The sequence below is a fragment of the Oncorhynchus gorbuscha genome, linkage group LG13 (genome assembly GCF_021184085.1).
Source record: "Oncorhynchus gorbuscha isolate QuinsamMale2020 ecotype Even-year linkage group LG13, OgorEven_v1.0, whole genome shotgun sequence".
Taxonomy (NCBI): domain Eukaryota; kingdom Metazoa; phylum Chordata; class Actinopteri; order Salmoniformes; family Salmonidae; genus Oncorhynchus; species Oncorhynchus gorbuscha.
In genome coordinates this window covers 77928072-77948187 of record NC_060185.1, presented here as the reverse complement: position 1 = coordinate 77948187, position 20116 = coordinate 77928072, and the positions used below count along the sequence as shown (strand labels likewise).

Below are 20116 nucleotides of genomic sequence, written 5' to 3'. Positions count from 1 at the left end.
AATACCTAAAATAAAACCCATTAACTTCGAATCATCAGCAACAACAAAACAAATATCATGTCATGCAGATTTTGATGTTCGTAGCCTAGGTGCGCATCTTTATTCCCGATGGAGAAATGAGGCTCTGGAAATCACAAGAAAAAAGCTGTAGCCTATGCGGTGACGTCAATAAAAACAGTCATATTCAACCAAACTGCGCATTGACCAACCATTGAGAAGCATTGCACACAGCATCACGGCAGGACCAAGTAGGCTTCTCCGACGGAGAAACAATTGTCCACCATGGCACATCAGAAAATGCTGAAAAGGACACGCGACGTTCCAGGTTTTTTTGTCATTAAATGTTGTCTAACACATTTAACCGGGTGGTGTGAGAGCGCGCGCATCAATGTCATGTGTCGTCATGCAATTTCCAATTCAATTGTTCTTCTGACCATCTTGTCTTTTTCTTTCATGTCTCATTTCCTCCCTCAGGGAATATCAGGCGTTTGTAATGTGAGATCAACAACGCCTATAAAACTAGCATGATTACAAATGTCTCATATTGCAACCCTGTGTGAAATAACGTTGCATCGATGGCGCGCGCGCTGTTGAGATAATCAACGTTATCAAAATATGTGTAGCCTATAATAATCACCTGTTCTTCCCTATCGTTCATATACCAACAAACTGCGTTGTGTAGAGTGGAAAGGTCATGCTATATAGGCTAATAATATGGCCAATGCATTGTTAGATCTGTTTTTATATATATATACGTATTTTTATTTGTTTTCTTTTCCAAAATTTAGCCTACGGATGGGGCGCAATATACCGCAATTGGGCATGCTATTGGGTTTATTTCGTCTCCACGACCCATGTCCTAACATTATTCCTCAACGATTAGATTGTGATTAAAAATGTATGAAAGAAATCGGATTAGGCTACACATTCCACCGAATGTGTCAGGCAGATCATCAATGTATAGCCTACGTCGAACAGGAAACAACGACAGTCAGTCAGTGAGTGTACGGTAAACAGATTGTGTAGCAACTATTAAAGTCAAGTGTCAAGAGTGAATGAAAGTGATGCGCCTTGCTCTTTGCTTTTAGCCTCTTTACAGTGCTGCCTTGTAGAATCATGTTCAAGCAGCATTGTACAGGGCTATGACAGCGTAGAGAGATCCTCACCGCAGAGATACATGTCTGTATTTCTTTGACAGTGGATGGCAGACGGAGAGAATGACATCATCCATCAAAAAAAATACAGTCTCAACGAAAGAGATAAAAAGGTACCACATGTCTCACACAGTATAATTGTGTTACTCTAAACATGCAAGATAAATGCTGGCTTTTTAAAATCCATCTCCCATTGCCCTCAAACTCAACTCTGGACCTTGAAGCCAGTTCCACTTCCATTTTTTAATTGTTTCCCTCTAATTAGGGACCGATTTAGACCTGATTTTAGGAATTAATTATCAGGTAGAACAGAAAACCAGTGGGCTCCGGACCTTGTAGGGTCAGAGTTAAGTTCCTCTGTCCTATTGAGTTGCATGGTATTATTGATGTGTAAAGAAAATGCAAAGCAGTGCTGTGCCCTAATGCACACTAGTAGTCACAAAGACAGAACTCTAAAACCGTCCCTCTTATTTCACCTCAGGTTAAGACATGGAGTTGCAGTCAAATTCCTTTCTGTGCTTTGAATAATTTAATGGAAACCTACTGTGCCGTGAAAAAATATTTGCCCCCTTTCTCATTTTCTCTACTTTTGCATATTTTTGATACTGAATGTTATCAGATCTTCAACCAAAACCTAATATTAGATAAAGGGAACCTGAGTGAACAAATAACACAACAATGACACACTTATTTCATTGATTTCATAAACAAAGTTATGCAACACCCCATTCCCTGTGTGAAAAAGCTATTACCTCCAAAAAGTTGTGTGCCTCCAAAAGTTCTACTTTTGAGTCATCTGTCCGTAGAACATTCTTCCAAGAGTCTTGATGATCATCCAGGTGCTTTTTGGCAAACTTGAGTCAACTTTTTGGACAACATGTGTGCTATTATGCCTGATGAAAACGAAACACTGTATTCCACAGTAAGAACCTCATACCAATAGTCAAGCATGGTGGTGGTAGTGTGATGGCTTGGGGATGCTATACTGCCTCAGGACCTGGATTACTTGCTTTAATAGAAGGAACCATGAATTCTGCTCTGTATCAGAGAATTCTACAGGAGAATGTCAGGCCATCCGTCTGTGAGCTGAAGCTTAGTAAGCGCAGCTGGGCCATGCAGCAAGACAGTGATCCAAAACACACAATCAAGTCTACATGAAAATGGTTAAAAAGCAACAAATGTAAAGTTTTAGAATGGCTTAGTCAAAGTCCAGGCCTAATCCCAATTGAGATGTTGTGACAGGACATAAAAAACTAGCAGTTCATGCTTGGAAACTGCACGAGTGGGCCGAAATTCCTCCACAGCGTTGTTAGAAACTGATCAACAACTACAGGACGCATTTGGTTGGAGTCATTGCCTCTGAAGCTGGCACAACCAATTAGAGTGCAAGGGGGCAATTACTTTTTCACACAGGGGAATTGGGTGTTGCATAACTTTGTTAATTAAATAAAATAAAGCAAGTTTACATTTTTATGTTATTTATTATTTCAGGTTCCCTTTATCTAATGTTAGGTTTTGGTTGAAGATCTGATAACATTCCGTATCAAAAATAGAGAAAATCAGAAAGGGGGCAAAATACTTTTTCACAGTACTGTAACTAGTATAAATCCATTGGTAACATATACTTCCATTTTTAAACTCCTTAACAGCAACCTTGGTTAGTCAGTGATCTTGATGCCTAGCGTCCTGTCTCTGAAATCTGTTATGCTTCCATTGTTTCTATGCACACATTTCCAATACTATTCAACTGGAATCTGCTGTGCTTCCATTGTTTGTATTCACACATTTCCAATACTGTTAAAGTGGAATATGCTATGCTTCCTTTGTTTCTATGCACACATTTCCAATACTATTCAACTGGAATCTGCTATGCTTCCATTGTTTATATGCACACATTTCCAATACTATTCAACTGGAATCTGCTATGCTTCCATTGTTTATATGCACACATTTCCAATACTATTCAACTGGAATCTGCTATGCTTCCATTGTTTATATGCACCCATTTCTAATCTGCTTTTACTGCTTCCACTATGTTATGACTGTAAGGAAAGTGATTTTCTCTCCTTGTGTTCTTTGATATTATTTTATTCTACCTCTGAATCAGGGCTTCTAATATTATTCTCCCTTATTTTATATCAAATTTGATTTAAGTGGAGTATCCCAATAAGTGTTCACAGAATATTCTACTTTCCCTCTCTGCTCCTTTATCCTGATCCATGTCGGCCATAGGATTAGTGATGAAAGCTTCATTAACGAGTCAGCCTCCTCAGCCTTAATTATATAACAAGCTTTAGGTCATCAGGCCACCTTTACACTGTTACATATCAGCGATGGTCTTACACCTCAATGACCAGACCTAGATCGTCCTGGTTGAGTCCCAGACTGACCCAGGATGTGTTTGTTCAGCAGTGGAATGACACTGGATCCATGAGAATTTCACATCATGCAAATTCAGACTTAAAACCTGCTCTTGATCTTGATCAATGCACCGCAGATAGTAGAACTTACACCAAATCATATTTTCTTGAAAACACAGTTTTATTGAGACAAAAAAAAACATGCTGTGCAAAGCATTATCTCTGATGCGGTCCATATGTACGGTGTCCATATTAGGACAATCTCAGCAGGACATGTTTTTATCTCAGGCTGTCCTATTATGGGCAACATACAACATGTGGCCCTGGTGAAGGGCCTAGGGAATGGGGATATTGGGGTCAGGCACTTGGAGTCGTCATTGGCTGCAGCTGGAACAGGGCTGCAGGCCGTTCTCGTTGCACCAGGTGCACTTCAGGGCTTTGAAAGAGTCTGTGAAGCAGTTGCGGAAAACAGACATCTTGCTACCATGGCACATGGGGCACGGGACGAAGGCAAAGCCCCCACAGGTCTGGCACGTATGGGGGTGCTGTACCCTCTGGGGGAAAAGGCACATGCACTCACACACAAACATACACAAACACACACACACACGCCAGTCATGCCACTGGCTAAATTCATAGTCTAGCATAGTTCGGTACTATATGCAAGATCTTTGGGGGTTTGCTCTGCTGCATTGTAGTAAGCCTAATTGGGCTCTTTGCTTTGATAGCTTGCCAACATGGCCTTGTATTCTGCTGAAATTTTCCCTGAGAGGAAAGGGTTAAATACAGAGTTTTTTTCAGAGCACTATGCCTGTGTAAGTATCTTGGCTCTGTTTGAATCACTTCAGTTCACACAACCTTAATTTGCCACCCCTGAGTGATATGACTCACCGTGTGTGTGAACAAATTTGTTGGATGAGAATCAATAACGAGCCTTCCATTATTGATGGCCATTTATTGATGCTCGTGCATCATTTATGTCAGTTCCCTGATCTATTATTGATGTCATATCTGACTGAGGTTTATTCTTCATTCATTCTCCACTGCTGGGCTGAAGGGGGAATGGAATCAAGGCCTTCTATTCTTATTCTGTACTGTGTATCTCTCTAGATCACTGGTTCTTAACCCTGGTCCTTTGTTTTTGTCCTAGCACTACACACCTGATTCAAATCATCAACTTGTCATCAGGCTTTGATGATTTGAATCAAAGCACTACACATCTAATTCAAATCATAAACTTGTCATCATGCTTTGATGATTTGAATCAAAGCACTACACACCTGATTCAAATCATCAACTTGTCATCAGGCTTTGATGATTTGAATCAAAGCACTACACATCTAATTCAAATCATAAACTTGTCATCAGGCTTTGATGATTTGAATCAAAGCACTACACACCTGATTCAAATCATCAACTTCTCATCAGGATTTGATGATTTGAATCAAAGCACTACACACCTGATTCAAATCATCAACTTGTCATCAGGCTTTGATGATTTGAATCAAAGCACTACACATCTAATTCAAATCATCAACTTGTCATCAGGCTTTGATGATTTAAATCAAAGCACTACACATCTAATTCAAATCATCAACTTGTCATCAGGCTTTGATGATTTGAATCAAAGCACTACACACCTGATTCAAATCATCAACTTCTCATCAGGATTTGATGATTTGAATCAAAGCACTACACACCTGATTAAAATCATCAACTTGTCATCAGGCTTTGATGATTTGAATCAAAGCACTACACATCTAATTCAAATCATCAACTTGTCATCAGGCTTTGATGATTTGAATCAAACCACTACACACCTGATTCAAATCATCAACTTGTCATCAGGTGTTGATGATTTGAATCAAAGCACTACACATCTAATTCAAATCATCAACTTGTCATCAGGCTTTGATGATTTGAATCAAAGCACTACACATCTAATTCAAATCATCAACTTGTCATCAGGCTTTGATGATTTGAATCAAAGCACTACACACCTGATTCAAATCATCAACTTGTCATCAGGTGTTGATGATTTGAATCAAAGCACTACACATCTAATTAAAATCATCAACTTATCATCAGGCTTTGGGTCCCCAGGACTAGGACTGGGAACCACTGCTCTAGATCACAGATACATAGAACTGGTATTTTGTCACAGTAGATGAGTAGCCAATGTGGTATAGAAGTGCTCTACTGCTAGCCTGTGCTTCATTGATGTTTGTTTGGACAAAGGCATCATTTGAAACATGACATTTAACTAGTTAATAACTGTGCAGTTACCTGTGTTATTACTGAACGTATTATATCTGTCGCATGGTGGTACTTGATGAACAATTACCTCAATTTTGGCCAGAAGATCCTGAAGTTCTCCTGATTCATTCATGCCCAATATTTTTTCAGCACCCTGCAAAGTTATTATCATAGTGTAAGATTCCTCATATCCTTACTAAACATATGATTATTTCATAGATGTATGGTCCTAACACTGATATGTTCAAGGTGGATTATATATTTTGTTTGAGGGTAATACGAGCTATAATGTTTCACAATAGGACGTTAGTCATTTCAAACGTCAACAGTACTCATAAAGCATTTTAGAGTAGGAGTGCTGTATCAGGTCCCTCTGTCCATGTTATCTTATTCGTTATGATATAAAATGCCACACTGATTCTAAATCAGCACTCCTAGTCTGAGATGGTTTATTAATACAGGCTCAGGAATGTTTAAATGAACTGTATGAACAAGTGAAAGCTCTGACCCCGAGATAGTGTCCATCGATGAACACGACTGGTAGCGAGGGAGGTTCGCCCACGTGCTTGCATCGTTCCTCCAGGTCCTTCCCATACTCACAGTCCAGGGCTATGTTCTTTTCCAGGAACTTGACCCTGTGGTTGGAGAAGATCTTCCGGACCAACTCACACCTCTCAAATGTGGCCCTTACTACTCGGAAGCTGGTGGTGTATATCACTATCCGCCCAAACTCTAGTGTCAACTTCGGCTAGAAAGGAAAACACATAAAAAATTCAATGAGTTGCTGTATGTGATTAACCATCTATAAAAAGGTAACTGCCAAAATAAATAAACACCAACATAAAGTGTCTTAATAGGGTGTTGCGCCACCACGAGCCAAAACAGCTTCAATGCACCTTGGCATAGATTCTACAAGTGTCCGGAACTCTATTGGAGGGATGTGCCACCATTCTTCCACAATAAATTCCATCATTTGGTGTTGTGTTAATGGTGGTGGAAAACGCTGTCTCAGGCCCCGCTCTAGTCTCCAGTGTTCAATTGGGTTGAGATCAGGTAACCGTTTAGAAATTACAACACTGTTTGTACATAGTCTCCCCATTTAAGAAGACCAGAAGTATTGGGACAAATTCACTTATATGTGTATTACAGTAGTAAAAAGTTATGTATTTGGTCCCATATTTATAGCACACAATGACTACATCAAGCTTGTGACTTTACAAACTTGTTGGATGCGTTTGCTGTTTGTTTTGGTTGTGTTTCAGATTGTTTTGTGCCCAATAGGAATTAATGGAAAATAATGTAATTGTGCCATTTTGAAGTCACTTTTATTGTAAATAAGAATATAATATATTTTCTAAACACTTCTACATTCATGTGGATGCTACCATGATTACGGATAATCCTGAATGAAATGTGAATAATGATTAGTGAGAAAGTTACAGACGCACAAATATCATACACCCAAGACATGCTAACCTCCTCTCACCATTACAATAACAAGGGAGGTTAGCATTTTTTATGCTAAAATTTCTAAATAGTTCACCTGATATGGATGGAAATAGCCTCAAATTAAAGCTGACAGTCTGCACTTTACTCATTATGTAATTTCAAATCCAAAATGATTGAGTATAGAGCCAAAACAACAACTACATTGTCACTGTCCCAATACTTTTGAAGCTCACTACAGTACCTGGAATTTGCTATATTCTGTCATCTCTGTATTTTATATGCAGACATCTTGTATTATTACAATGTTTCAATCCCTCAAAATCAAGTTTTCATATACTGGAAAATTACAGAGCTTTAATTCTATATTTCAGGCATATTTGGGCTGTTTTGTAGCTTTCTTTACATTTACTTTCTTTTCACACAGTAGTTTGAAAACACTATACTGCAGACCCTTTAAATATAGCATATTATGAGTCTGTTTCCCAGACACAGATTAATAAACCTAGTCATGGATTAAAAATAAATGGTTTATCTCTGTTGAAATAGCTTTGAGACTTAATCTTTGTCCAGATAACGGGCTCCTAAAGATTACATTTCACAATCGTAACAATGGCCGGACCAGATTTCCAATTTTATGAACATAGAGGGGAAAAGTACCATTTGACTAAAAAATATGAGTTAACAAAATCCTCTCTGTTTAATGTGAAATTCAACTTTGACTGTGGAAATGTATTCAACTTGTAACTTGTTTCAAAAGGGCACTTCTTCTGTGTTTGTTATTAATTGCAGCTACAGTAACTGAACTATCTAGTCTGTGTAACACTACAGCCTATCAGAGGAGGCTGGTAGGAGGAGCTATAGGAGGACGGGCTCATTGTAATGGCTGGAATGGAATGAATGGAACGTTATTAAACATGTCAAAAACATATGGAAACCACATTTGACTCCTTTCCATTAGTTCCATTCCAACCATTACAATGAGCCCGTCCTCCTATAGCTCCTCCCACCAACCTCCTCTGCAGCCCATACAGTATTCAGTACACCATATCCGGCAGACAGTGTTGTGTATCTACTACAGCCCTGAGTAACCACACAGGTAATCCCTCTCTACGCCTGGCTGGCAACACTATGCACTCTTTTCACAGGCCTCATACCATTACCACCAAATCCTGCTCCAGGAGTCTCACATAATTCCCATATTGTGCTTTAATGCATGTTATCTAATGATGCTTACTGCTCATTAACTCTTTACACAGAAAATGCTAAAAAGCAAAGTATAGATAATTAATTAACCTGATTAGCTTCTCTTGAAACATTTAACGAAATGCATCATTCATTCCCAAGTGACCTTGTCCTCCTTTGTGTTCATTTGTCCAGGGACTGAGAGTGACTACCTGTAACCAGATGTCAGCCAGTGACATTGTGGAGGAGGTTGGCTACTGGCCTTTTACATATATGGACGTAATGCATATGACAAACAGTTATGCGATGTCATTAACACTAAGAGGTCTACAGTGTCCATATTAGGACAGCCTCAGTCTCAGCAGAACTTGCTTTATTATTGTTTTCTACCAGTAGTGGGTTTTGAGAGAAAAACAATATTGAGAAAGTGATCGGTTTATTTGGATGTTTAAACCTGGTTTACCTTGTATACTAATTAGAACGTGTGCCGTGCTGTTCTCGGTCTTGTAATTTATTATATGAGACGAGGATATAAACAGCACCTGTTTTCCCTTGGTTATAAAGATACTTTCTAGGTTATAAAGCATCTTTTGATATTTTATGCAGACAAATGCTTAGAATATTAAATCATGTTTATTATGTTATAATGGAGCCTGTAAGATTTATAGTGCTTATAATTTAAGCTGACACCCTACACTGTTAAAAGGTAGTCAACTATTCAATTAAAACATAGACTCTGCTGTTTTTTAACACTGTGTAGAGTGAATGCAATAATAACCAGTGTTGACATGTTACTTTTATCTATTTACTGAGTTAACATTATGTGAAAGTGTTACATTTACTCTGTGTGGGACAATATTAACAGTTTTGGGTTTTGAATTTAACACTAGAATTGATTTACCATTCACAATTTTGCTGTGATGCACTAGCAAACAAATGAGCACTATGAAAAAACACTGAAAAGGTACAACACATATTCATCATACTTTCACCTAGATCACTTACCCCAAATGCATTAGGGAGATTTTCAAATAAGGCCTGACCTGCACTGACTTTGTGCTTGACTCCCCTCACAGTCCCATTGTTGCTGAGGATGTTGACACGCTTGTGGCTGATCGGTGCTCTGTCCTTTGAAGTCCCCGCATACATGAGCAGATCATCTGGCTCACTCTCGCTATAATCCAACTCGGAGCCCAGAAACCCATACAGAAAACCATGTCCGTTAGCATCTCCACTTGTGGAAGGTGTACTGATCCGGTCTACATCCAAACTGCTGGTGCAGTCTGAATCCAACGAGTCTGATGGCCCCTCATCTTTAAAAATCTCCTTCAGCACCCGACCGCTATTCCCCGAAGCCACGCGGAACCTCAGCTGCTTCTGGGGCTTCTCTTCACCCGGCAGTGTCAACATTGTCTCCTCCATTGGAAAACCCAGTAGTAGATTACATGGTCCAGAAAGGTGCTTTGCAGTCCCCTTCTCCTTTCATTCGAAGCTTAACATAACCACCTTGGACTAGACAAACTATTTTTTCCTTGTGGATTACTAGAGTAATCCTCACAGTTTGAAGAGTTCTAAAAAAGACTGGCAGTCCTAAGCTGCCTCGCTCTTGAAGTTGCAGTACAGGACCAGTAAATAATGCATGTATTTCTACCATGGTAACAGAGAAAAGCAACCTAAAGTAAACCGATAGCCCCTGCTGAATAATTCATCACACTTTGCAGTTTTCTCTGAAGATTTGACAAAACAGTTTTGAACAAACTGGCGAAACAGTTTTGAACAAACTGGGATGGATCAGTCTCCAACCTGCCAAAATTGTACAAAGTAACATTTTCCTGAACAAGGTACACTTTCACATTGCACTTGTGCGACTGATATTCCATAGGGATCTGATTTGAACCGGTGATCATTCATTACATAATATGTCTGTTTAGGAAGAAAATCTCATCTATTGTTTTACAGACATTCCAAGTCTCCAACACCAACACACACCCTGGATGAGGAAGATTGGCAGTAAGTGCCTCCTCAGAATTGTGTTGTGACTACATGCACCCGTTGAACATGAATGAATGACATAAGGGGACGTCCATCCATTCTTTGTCCTCATTGGTGTACATTTCCCTCCCTTTGAACTCTGGGGGAAAGCAAGGCTGCTGTTACACCCATCGTAGAGCCGGCGTCAGGGAAAGGTGTTCATCAAACACACCTCACCCGACAGTAGTGGACCAGACCATATAATGTATCACGGCCACACAATACCACGGTGTGTCTGCAGAAACACCTTGCCTCAGACATAAAGATACTGCCTCAGACATAAAGATACTGCCTCAGACATAAAGATACTGCCTCAGACATTTATTGTGTCACAGGTGTTGAAGTGTCTTTGTGCAAATATGGTACTTTGGTACTTTAGCTAGAGCCGTGACAAGACCACTTTGTTTGAGTGGCCCAGGTCAGCCTCTGAGGGAAGATGGGCCCTGACCCCGCATCCCTGTACCCAGCTGTCCATGTCGTCGCATGTGCCGATGAGACAGATCAGGGGGAAGTGGGATGGCTCTTACTGGTGCCTCAGAGGCCTAGTACTATGAGATCAGCTGTGGTGCCAATTCCTATTGATCTGAGGCAACTCTCTATTACTCTCATAGATTTGTTGATGATATGAGAACATTAAAGTTTCAATCAGCAGTAGAAACAATAACAAAGCATTTTCTCTGTTTTGGTAAAAGCTGAGGGATGGGGCTGGAGAAATGTAACCACTCTCAAATTCATAGACAGAATTAGCAAGGAATGACCATCCATGTTATCTAAATTATAGTTTCAACCATGTACTCAGGCTACATTGTTTGTTGACATTTACTTTGTTTACAAACATTGGAGTAAACAAGTTTATATTTTGGGTTCTGGTATGACAGTTAAACTAAGCTCATGAGGCATTTATAAGTTCTATTTTTCAAGAATCAATAGGTACATATAATTTATTTCTGAGTCCAAAAATGAATGTAGCTTCTGCTGATTGCCCCTTTAAAGCTGCTATAGAGATTTAGTTTAGTCTGTAATGGGTTATTTCATGTTACTGCTAGGGCCAAATGGACAGTGGTGAGAAGCTAGTGTGGGAAGGTGACAAGAACAGAACAGTATGTCTCTCGTGGATTAGTAAGTGCACAGGGTACATTGGACAGTCAACGCCAATACCCCCTGTGGTGAAGCTGTTGTAGTGATAGTGTCTGTAAGACTAGTTACCGCAAGCAGCTGAGATTATCCATGCACCCACTGTGCACAGAGGTCAGTTCAACGACTAGCCAATATTTGATTGAGTAGTCAACTAACATGAATTATATGTAAAATCAACAAACTTCAAGCCATGTCAATAAAAGTGGGTAGGGAATGACCTTTTGAACACCCAATAGGTCTTCTATGGTTAAGGGCAGTGTCTTTCCCTCTAAATGTCATATTTGTGTCCGACATAGCAACTGGGACTCAAAGGGGACCTTCCCTTAACCTATCAGCACCCGGCTTTCATCCCCACATTTCATGCTATTGGCTAGTCTCTCATGACAGATGGTTCTGGGATTAGCTATTGGCTTATCAAACGTATCACAACACAATGTTAGACTGCCCCTCCTCCCACACCCAAGGCATCAAAGAGTAGGCTCGTGATCAGTAAAGAGAATCATGTAAAAACAAAACATCACACGATAGAGAACCCTGAAAAACTGTACATTCATTGTTATGTCATTGACTTCAGTAAAAAACATCTGCCATTTTATCTGGGCCGTGTTTTCATTTGGCACCAAATGGAAGAAAATGGACTGAAACAAGGCCGGACTATCTAGACTCCAATAAGAAACGTTTTTAATCATTGTGTGCCCTGATGAACACAACACTGGTTTGATCAGATTCAGAAAAGAAAATTCTTTGTGTGATTCAATTAACCAAATATGCTCAATATTAAACAGAGTGCATCGAAGTGAGAGACTGTGATCAAGAATAAGCCCTTCACAAATGAGTTTATTTTTAAAAAATGTATCAATTCAATTCCATTCTACTCCATTCTATTATAATATATTTTAGCTGTTAGGAGTCAAAGTCTTTGCGCTCACTCAAAGGTTCCCTTTACATGGCAATCAACCTGATCCATCCCCCAAGTATAATAGAACAACATCCACCAGAGGGCAGACTGGAATTAAATTTGTAGTGAAATAACAGGCTGGCCCATTACCTCCCAAAGGGCTAGAGACAAGGACTAATGCCTGTATCTATGAGCCTGGCTCAGCTCACTCCCTGGGGCTGAACGAGGGATCAATTTCCCCCCATTAGCAAATCGTTCCAACCCACTGAACAGGAAAGAGTGAGAGGAGTACATCTCGTTGAGAGACGGCCATACTAATAATCAGAAAGAGACTAAGATGCCAAATATATATTATTTTTTTCTCCCCAATTTTGTGATATCGAATTGATAGTTACAGTTTTGTCCCATCACTGCAACTCCCATACGGACTCAGGAGAGTCGAAGGTCGAGAGCCATGCGTCCTCCGAAACGCGACCCCGTCAAGCAGCACTGCTTCTTGACACACTGCTCGCTTAACCCGGAAGCCAGCTGCACCAATGTGTCGGAGGAAACACTGTACGGCTGGAGACCGAAGTCAGCGTGCATGTGCCCGGCCTGTCACAGGGAGTCGCTAGAGCGCGATGAGACAAGGACATCCCGTCCGGCCAAACCTTCCCCAACCCGGACGATGCTGGGCCAATTGGGCAGCTGCCTCATGGATCTCCCGGTCTCGGCCGGATGCGACACAGGCTGGGATCGAACCCGGATCTGTAGTTGACAGACTGGTACTTAGGCTAGCATGGCATCTCATTGTCATGCCAAACAGATTGATACTAGGCTAGTATGGCAACTCATTGTCATGCCAAACAGACTGGTACTTAGGCTAGCATGCACCATGTTTTAGTAGACATTTATTAAGATGACAAATATATATTTTTTTACACAATTTTGTGATATCCAATTGGTAGTTAAACTCTTGTCCCATCGCTGCAACTTCTGTATGGACTCAGGAGAGGCGAAGGTCCTCTTGGTATTCACATCTTTATTAAGATCATCTGTCCTTGACTCTGTTACATTAGTTCAGCTCAGTGGTCGGCATTTACTGGGCTCTTATCTGATTATGGAGAAAGCCACACACACACACACACACACACACACACACACACACACACACACACACACACACACACACACACACACACACACACACACACACACACACACACACACACACACACACACACACACACACACACACACACACACATATCTCTCTGTGTGGTCAGACTTATGCTGCACAGTCCTAGCCTGTGGTCAGTAGCAGTGCTGCCGGTTTCTCAGACCCAAGACCTTTGACTGTAGAGAGAGGCAAAGATAATTGCAGGTCCCATTACAACAAGAGTGGGCAGTAATGCCAACATAATCAAATCAAATCAAATCAAACAAGCTATGTCCGTGAAAGACTGTGGTCGACCCGGCCAAATGGCCTTACGACTCCTACAACGAGAGGATGGTGCATGAGATTGAATTTCCTGCTTCATGGTAACTGTGTTTATCTAAATGACCATTTCTCAGATGGAAAACCGGAAGTACCTGTCATCTTAAATCAAATGACATAAGCTATTAACAAATAAATTTAGTTACTTTATGGTAAGGACGTGAGTTTTGTATAGAGTGGCTCCAGCGTTTTATGGTGTTCATCTCTATCAATAGGCCTACCGCCCTTCAAGCCATATTGCAAGATAGGCTACTCAGTCTAAATGTAAATGTAGTGAACCATTTCAGTTGGTGCTCCTTCCTTGCTTTTGAATCGTAGCTCTGTTGCTCTGTTCCTTCCTTGCTTCTGAATTGTATCTCTGCTATTGCCAGAGCCGTGAGGGGAAATGATCTTTGATGAGCAGCGCATGCTTTATTAAAGAAATCTCCTGCTCAAGTTACATTTGCTGTATGCTCTTCTAAGGGGCATTAAATAAGATCTGTGCAATCATAACAGTTAAGAGGTGCGTTACATCATTTATTGTGCAGATGAAAAGGATTGAATCCAATGCATGAAGGCAATTATATTAATTCAGACAATTCAGTTGCTCAATTCCCCTTACAATGCTGTCATGTTTAGTCGATATTACCACTGTCCAGTCCAATCAATGGTGTAATTAGAGTTGTTAAAGCTCTTTCCTAAAATGTTTTATTAACATGTTGGATTTAGCTTATATTGTCCCACATGTCAATTCGGTCGAACAATGGCAGCCATTGTGATCATTATAGCAGAACTGAACAAAACCCCAAACATGCAGGGTTTCATGACAATTCAAACTGCTTTGACAGGGGCAAGGCATGTAGAGGGGTGAGTTGTCATTTTTTTAGAATGATATGCAATAACAAAAAACACCACGCACACAATCAAAGGGGCAGGCTTCTTTTCACTGTTGCTAAGCAACCTTAGGAGCCATAGAACCAAAACCCCTGTGGTGGCATGCGGATGTTCAATTAGGTGGAGAGAGAAAAATGAAATCTTTGCAAGAGATATATATCCAACTGTGGGTGTGGTTTTTCTAGTTCTCTTTGAATATGTCATCATCATATCCATAATCTATTCAAATTTGTATATATATATATATATATATATATATATATATATATATATATATATATATCTTTAACATGCATTAAACATGAATAGCATTGTGTTCTTGTAGATGTAATACTTCTCACACTTTCAGGGTTTCTCACACCTCCATAGATATGCTGGTCTGCTTGAATGTATCTTCTACTTTCCAAACATAGTTCTCATAGATCAGTGGGTTGACAGGAGCAGGAGGCAAGTTGTATGTCATAGGTGTATCTGGTACTACTATCTCCTTGAATTATCACAAATCAATAATTTCATGTAATTTGAAAAGAAACAAAGATTTATACTATGGCATAATAAACAATATATTGCATTTTAGCAGATGTGTTTATCCAAAGCAACTTGCAGTAGTGCGTGAATACATTTTCATATCCTTGGCCCCAGCAGGAATCAAACCTACAATCCTGACCATACCGGCATTCCCTCTGGGAAAAATAAAGTTATTCTATTCTATTCTATTCTATTCTATTTTATTCTATTCTATAAAAGTCGAATGTGAATACAATCCAGACTGACAGACTAGTATATGTTCATATATCTTAGAGGGGAAGCCACAGACCTCAGTTGTGTCCAGCCACAAATATTGATCAAGCAGCCAGGTTCACAATAAGTTCTATGAATGTCAGAGGAGGCTGGTGGGAGGAGCCATAGGAGGTAGGGCTCATTGTAATGGCTGGAATGGAATAAATAGAAAGGTGTCAAAAACATCAAACATATGGAAACCACGTTTGAGTCAGTTCCATTTATTCCATCCCAGCCAATACAATGAATGAACCCGTCCTCCTATAGCTACTACCACAAGCCTCCACTGATGGCTATGTAAATCACCCTGGATTAGACTGTCTGCTAAGCATCTCTCTAGACAATAATAACATATTAAGATTGCTACTGATACTACTAGAACTCATTTCTTTGGTGTGGCTGGTCATGCTGCAAACTCTGTCTGAGTAAAATGACACAGAAAAACCCCCACCAGCTGACATGTACAGTTGAAGTCGGAAGTTTACATGCACTTAGGTTGAAGTCATTAAATCTTGTTTTTCAACCACTCCACAATATTCTTGTTAACAAACTATAGTTTCGGTTCGGACATCTACTTCATGCACGACACAAGTCATTTTTCCAAAAATTGTTAACAGACAGATAATTTCACTTATAATTCACTGTATCACAATTCCAGTGGGTCAGAAGTTTACATCCACTAAGTTGACTGTGCCTTTAAACAGCTTGGAAAATTCCAGAAAATGTCGTCATGACTTTAGAAGCTTCTGATAGGCTAATTGACATCAGTTGAGTCAATTGGAGGTGTACCTGTGGATGTATTTCAAGGCCTACCTTCAAACTCAGTGCCTCTTTGCTCGACATCATGGGAAAATCAAAAGAAATCAGCCAAGACCTCAGAAGTCTGTTTCTTCCTTGGGAGCAATTTCCAAATGCCTGAAGCCACATTCATCTGTACAAACAATAGTGCGCAAGTATAAACACCATGCGACCACACAGCCTTCCTACCGCTCAGGAAGGAGACACGTTCCGTCTCCTAGAGATGAATGTACTTTAGTGCAAAAAGTGCAAATCAATCCCAGAACAACAGCAAAGAAGCTTTGTGAAGATGCTGGAGGAAACGGGTACAAAGTTTCTATATCCACAGTAAAACGAGTCCTATATCAACATAACCTGAAAGGTCGCTCAGCAAGGAAGAAGCCACTGCTCCAAAACCACCATAAAAAAAAGCCAGACTTAGGTTTGCAACTGCACATGGGGACAAAGATCATACTTGTTTGAGAAATATCCTCTGGTCTGATGAAACAAAAATATAACTGTTTGACCATAATGACCATTGTTATGTTTGGAGGAAAAAAGGGGAGGCTTGCAAGCCGAAGAACATCATCCCAACTGTGAAGTACCGGGGTGGCAGCATCATGTTGTGGGGGTGCTTTGCTGCAGGAGGTACTGGTGCACTGCTTGAAATAGATGGCATCATGACCTCAATCCCAAAGAAAATGTGTGGGCAGAACAGAAAAAGTGTGTGTGAGCAAGGAGGCCTACAAACCTTATTCAGTTACACCAGCTCTGTCAGGAGGAATGGGTCAAAATTCACCCAACTTATTGTGGGAAGCTTGTGGATGGCTACCTGGAACATTTGACCCAAGTTAAACAATTTAAAGGCAATGCTACCAAATACTAATTGAGTGTATGTAAACTTCTGATCACTTGGGAATGTGATGAAAGAAATAAAAGCAGAAATAAATCATTATCTCTACTATTATTCTGACATTTCACATTCTTAAAATAAAGTGGTGATTCTAACTGAACTTACTATGATTTAATGTCAAGTATTGTGAAAACTGAGTTTGAATGTATTTTGCTAAGGTGTATGTAAACTTCTGACTTCAACTGTATATAATTTTCTTTACAAACATCTGATCTGTCAGTAAAAAGCCTTGTAACCATTTTCACAACATGTTGTATTCATTATGTACAATGAATTAGGGAGATCTGTATACAGACAACTGGAAAGCCATCAGTTAGGCTAAAGGTTCACAGTTGATTGTTTGTCTTAAATGACATACCCTTTTCAATTGTTGGGTTGATAAAGCTTAATTTAATCTGTTTGGGGATTATATGGTAGCCATTCATGTTTTACAACTTTATTTTAAATAAACTTCTGGACTCCAAATACTCATGATTTCTGAGACGACAAAATACATTTCACATAACAAATAAATACAGTTGGCTTTTAATTTGGCTAACAGCCTACAGGAAAACAAATTTCAGGGATTTCAGCCTAAACCACAAGTAAACACACAACTTATTCTCAACAAAAAAAGAAATGAATTGTTTTAGGGCTTTAATATCCTAAAATAATTATAAACTCAGCAAATTGCACAGTGGTGACTGCTTCAGGCAGAGACTCATAAATAACGAACTGTCATTACCTCCCCCTTCATGACTAAACCGCAGTCGCGAATCTCCACAGGAGTCGCTAATGCATCCGCCATGTTGGGTAATACTCCTTACCAATTATTTCTGTATTTTTACATCTTATCGATATAGTCTAAATTAACTGTGAATCTGCACATCTAAATTTTATTTTGCAATAGAATTTGAATGATCTCTTTGTTGATTTGATGTGAGCCAGGCAGAAATATTTAATTTAGCAATCGGTTTCCCCTCCCTGCATTTGAGATGGTACCGTCCATATTGTGAAGCGGCATCATCCTCATCTTCATTTCAGTTCATCCTCGTTTTGTATCTGTCAACGTCTTTCTTCATCAATCCAATGTGTAAAGATATGCAGTGGGGACCCACGAAGTCGCGAGTACATTGTTTGTCGTTATTCGTCAGCATTTGAAGATACGTTTACCGTCTGTATGATAGATTTTTTCCCCCGTTGAATGTAGACTGGCCTTGAATCACTAGACGGGTGAAAAGAGGCAGCAAACCGGCGGGAGCAAAGCCGCGTTTGACAGGTGCCATCGCTCGAGCTCTGTGGAGAGATGCCGCCCGTGCAGAAAACGATGTCTGATCTTCGCTCCCGAGTGGAGGGTGAGTAGCTAGATATGCACGTAGCCGGTTGAGTTAATTTCCACGTTATGCCCCTGTGAGATTGATATCTTTATGTGTGGTTATGTTCAGGGCGCCCGTGTTGGCTAGTTAAATTACAGCAGCCAACGTTAGCTAGCTATTATTATCCAGTTCGCTAACGTTAGTTGGCTAAACTTGACCTATTCTAGCTACTTAGGTAGCTTTTTAGCAAGTATGCATGCAGATATCATACAGCAGAATATTATAGTGTCTGGTGACTAGTATTATGACCGACAGGCAATTTTCTGCATCGTAACCACCACTGCGGTTCGAAAACTGATGCATAAATACACCTTTTCAATCACATGCAATTCCTCCTCATCTCCACGAACGTTACAATGAAAATATGATACACCTATCATAAGAAAATGTGAAGCTAGATTGCATCCTCAATGATGGGATATCTGTTTAGTTTACTAATGACTCAATATTATCCAAGTCCCTGAAAATAGAATGCCACTGTGTGTATAGTATAGAAACAGCGTATTGCTATTTGTAGACATTTGACTTATTTGTAGCTAAAGATCCCTATACTTGTGTTGACAAAGGCGGGGCCGTGGCTTGCTATGGTGTTGAAAGTTTAGACATATGCTCGAGGCAAGTTGCAGTCGGTTTGATTTGTATCGATCGCTGTTTCCATTTGTCTGCACTCTGGATGAAATACCATGCCCCAAATGGAATATCCGGATCTCCAGCTGCTTTGAAGGACCAAGTGTTCTGTGAAATGGAAGTGTTAAAAAATATATATATATATATACGAAGACCATGGAACGTGATCTAAATTTGAGTGAACGTTTTATTGATTTTTATTTTTGTGTTTTCTTCCTCAGTGCATCACAGCTGCACTGTACATGAAATCTAGACGTTGAGCTCAGACCATTTTGAATAGAGTATATTTCACTACAACTATTCCACAGCAAAAGCATAGTAAAGCTGTTATAGCAGAGGATGTGGCTACCTATCTTCTTCTAGGCACTCCCACCAAGGCAGTTGGATTGCATGTTTAGTGGGTGTTATTAAACAAGCATTAGGAAAGAACTTTGAACAAATAGCCTACCTCACCTTATGTTACTTTATTAAAAATGCCTGTAAGCCTAAGGGAAATTGACATCGTTGCACTTCAGCCTAATGAGCCTATTATAAACCTGAGAGATCAAATCCTTGAAGTGCCATGAGCCTTCCCCAAGCCAACACATATCTTATGACAATAGAAGCTGCCTAGCATAACTGGGACTGCTTTTTCTGTGTCATCTGTTCTAGATGATTATGAGGCCTGTGAAAGTGAAAGGTCTGAATTAGTCTCAATGCAACTGAAGCCAGGGGTGATCATTCCATTGTGTTCAATCGAAGGAGCCTGGCCTTTCAAAGGAGAGTGAGATGAGTTTCAATGCATTGTATTGGTAGGTAGGACTCTAAATAATTAAACGAAAGCATAGATTCCGAAGAAGACTGTTGA

The 20116-nt window shown here is 39.9% G+C and overlaps 2 protein-coding genes across 10 annotated transcripts in view; one reads left to right on the top strand and one right to left on the bottom strand.

Moving 5' to 3' along the window:
* Window positions 1–3682: 3682 nt before the first annotated feature.
* Window positions 3683–9998, bottom strand: grxcr1a (glutaredoxin and cysteine rich domain containing 1 a). 2 transcript variants are annotated; one of them, XM_046296652.1, is made up of 4 exons: window positions 9407–9998; window positions 6279–6518; window positions 5859–5924; window positions 3683–4068 (listed from the first exon to the last, which is right to left on the bottom strand). In XM_046296652.1, the coding sequence occupies exons 1-4, from the start codon at window positions 9821–9823 to the stop codon at window positions 3889–3891; spliced, it is 903 nt and encodes a 300-aa protein (XP_046152608.1). In that variant the 5' UTR covers window positions 9824–9998; the 3' UTR covers window positions 3683–3888. The 2 variants fall into 2 exon arrangements, 1 of the variants encoding a protein (XP_046152608.1); XR_006831585.1 differs by having other exon boundaries at window positions 3925–4674; window positions 4795–5924.
* Window positions 9999–18321: 8323 nt separating this feature from the next.
* Window positions 18322–20116, top strand: part of LOC123993554 (phospholipid-transporting ATPase IA-like) — a 197570-nt gene continuing 195775 nt past the window's right edge. For all 8 annotated transcript variants that reach the window (XM_046295834.1, XM_046295836.1, XM_046295831.1 and 5 more), the window contains exon 1: window positions 18322–18621. In XM_046295834.1, the coding sequence (XP_046151790.1) occupies window positions 18573–18621 (49 nt within the window). In that variant the 5' untranslated portion in view covers window positions 18322–18572. The remainder of the gene's footprint in view (window positions 18622–20116) is intronic.

What these genes read in the sequence shown, in the direction of transcription:
- grxcr1a (XM_046296652.1), bottom strand. Translation starts at nt 9,823, where the DNA reads ATGGAGGAGACAATGTTGACACTGCCGGGTGAAGAGAAGCCCCAGAAG. An exon ending in ATCTCCCTAATGCATTTGGG is followed by an intron (nt 6,519 to 9,406) that starts GTAAGTGATCTA and finishes TTTCCTTTCTAG; the next exon opens with CCGAAGTTGACACTAGAGTT. An exon ending in ATCTTCTGGCCAAAATTGAG is followed by an intron (nt 4,069 to 5,858) that starts GTAATTGTTCAT and finishes CTTTTCCCCCAG; the next exon opens with AGGGTACAGCACCCCCATAC.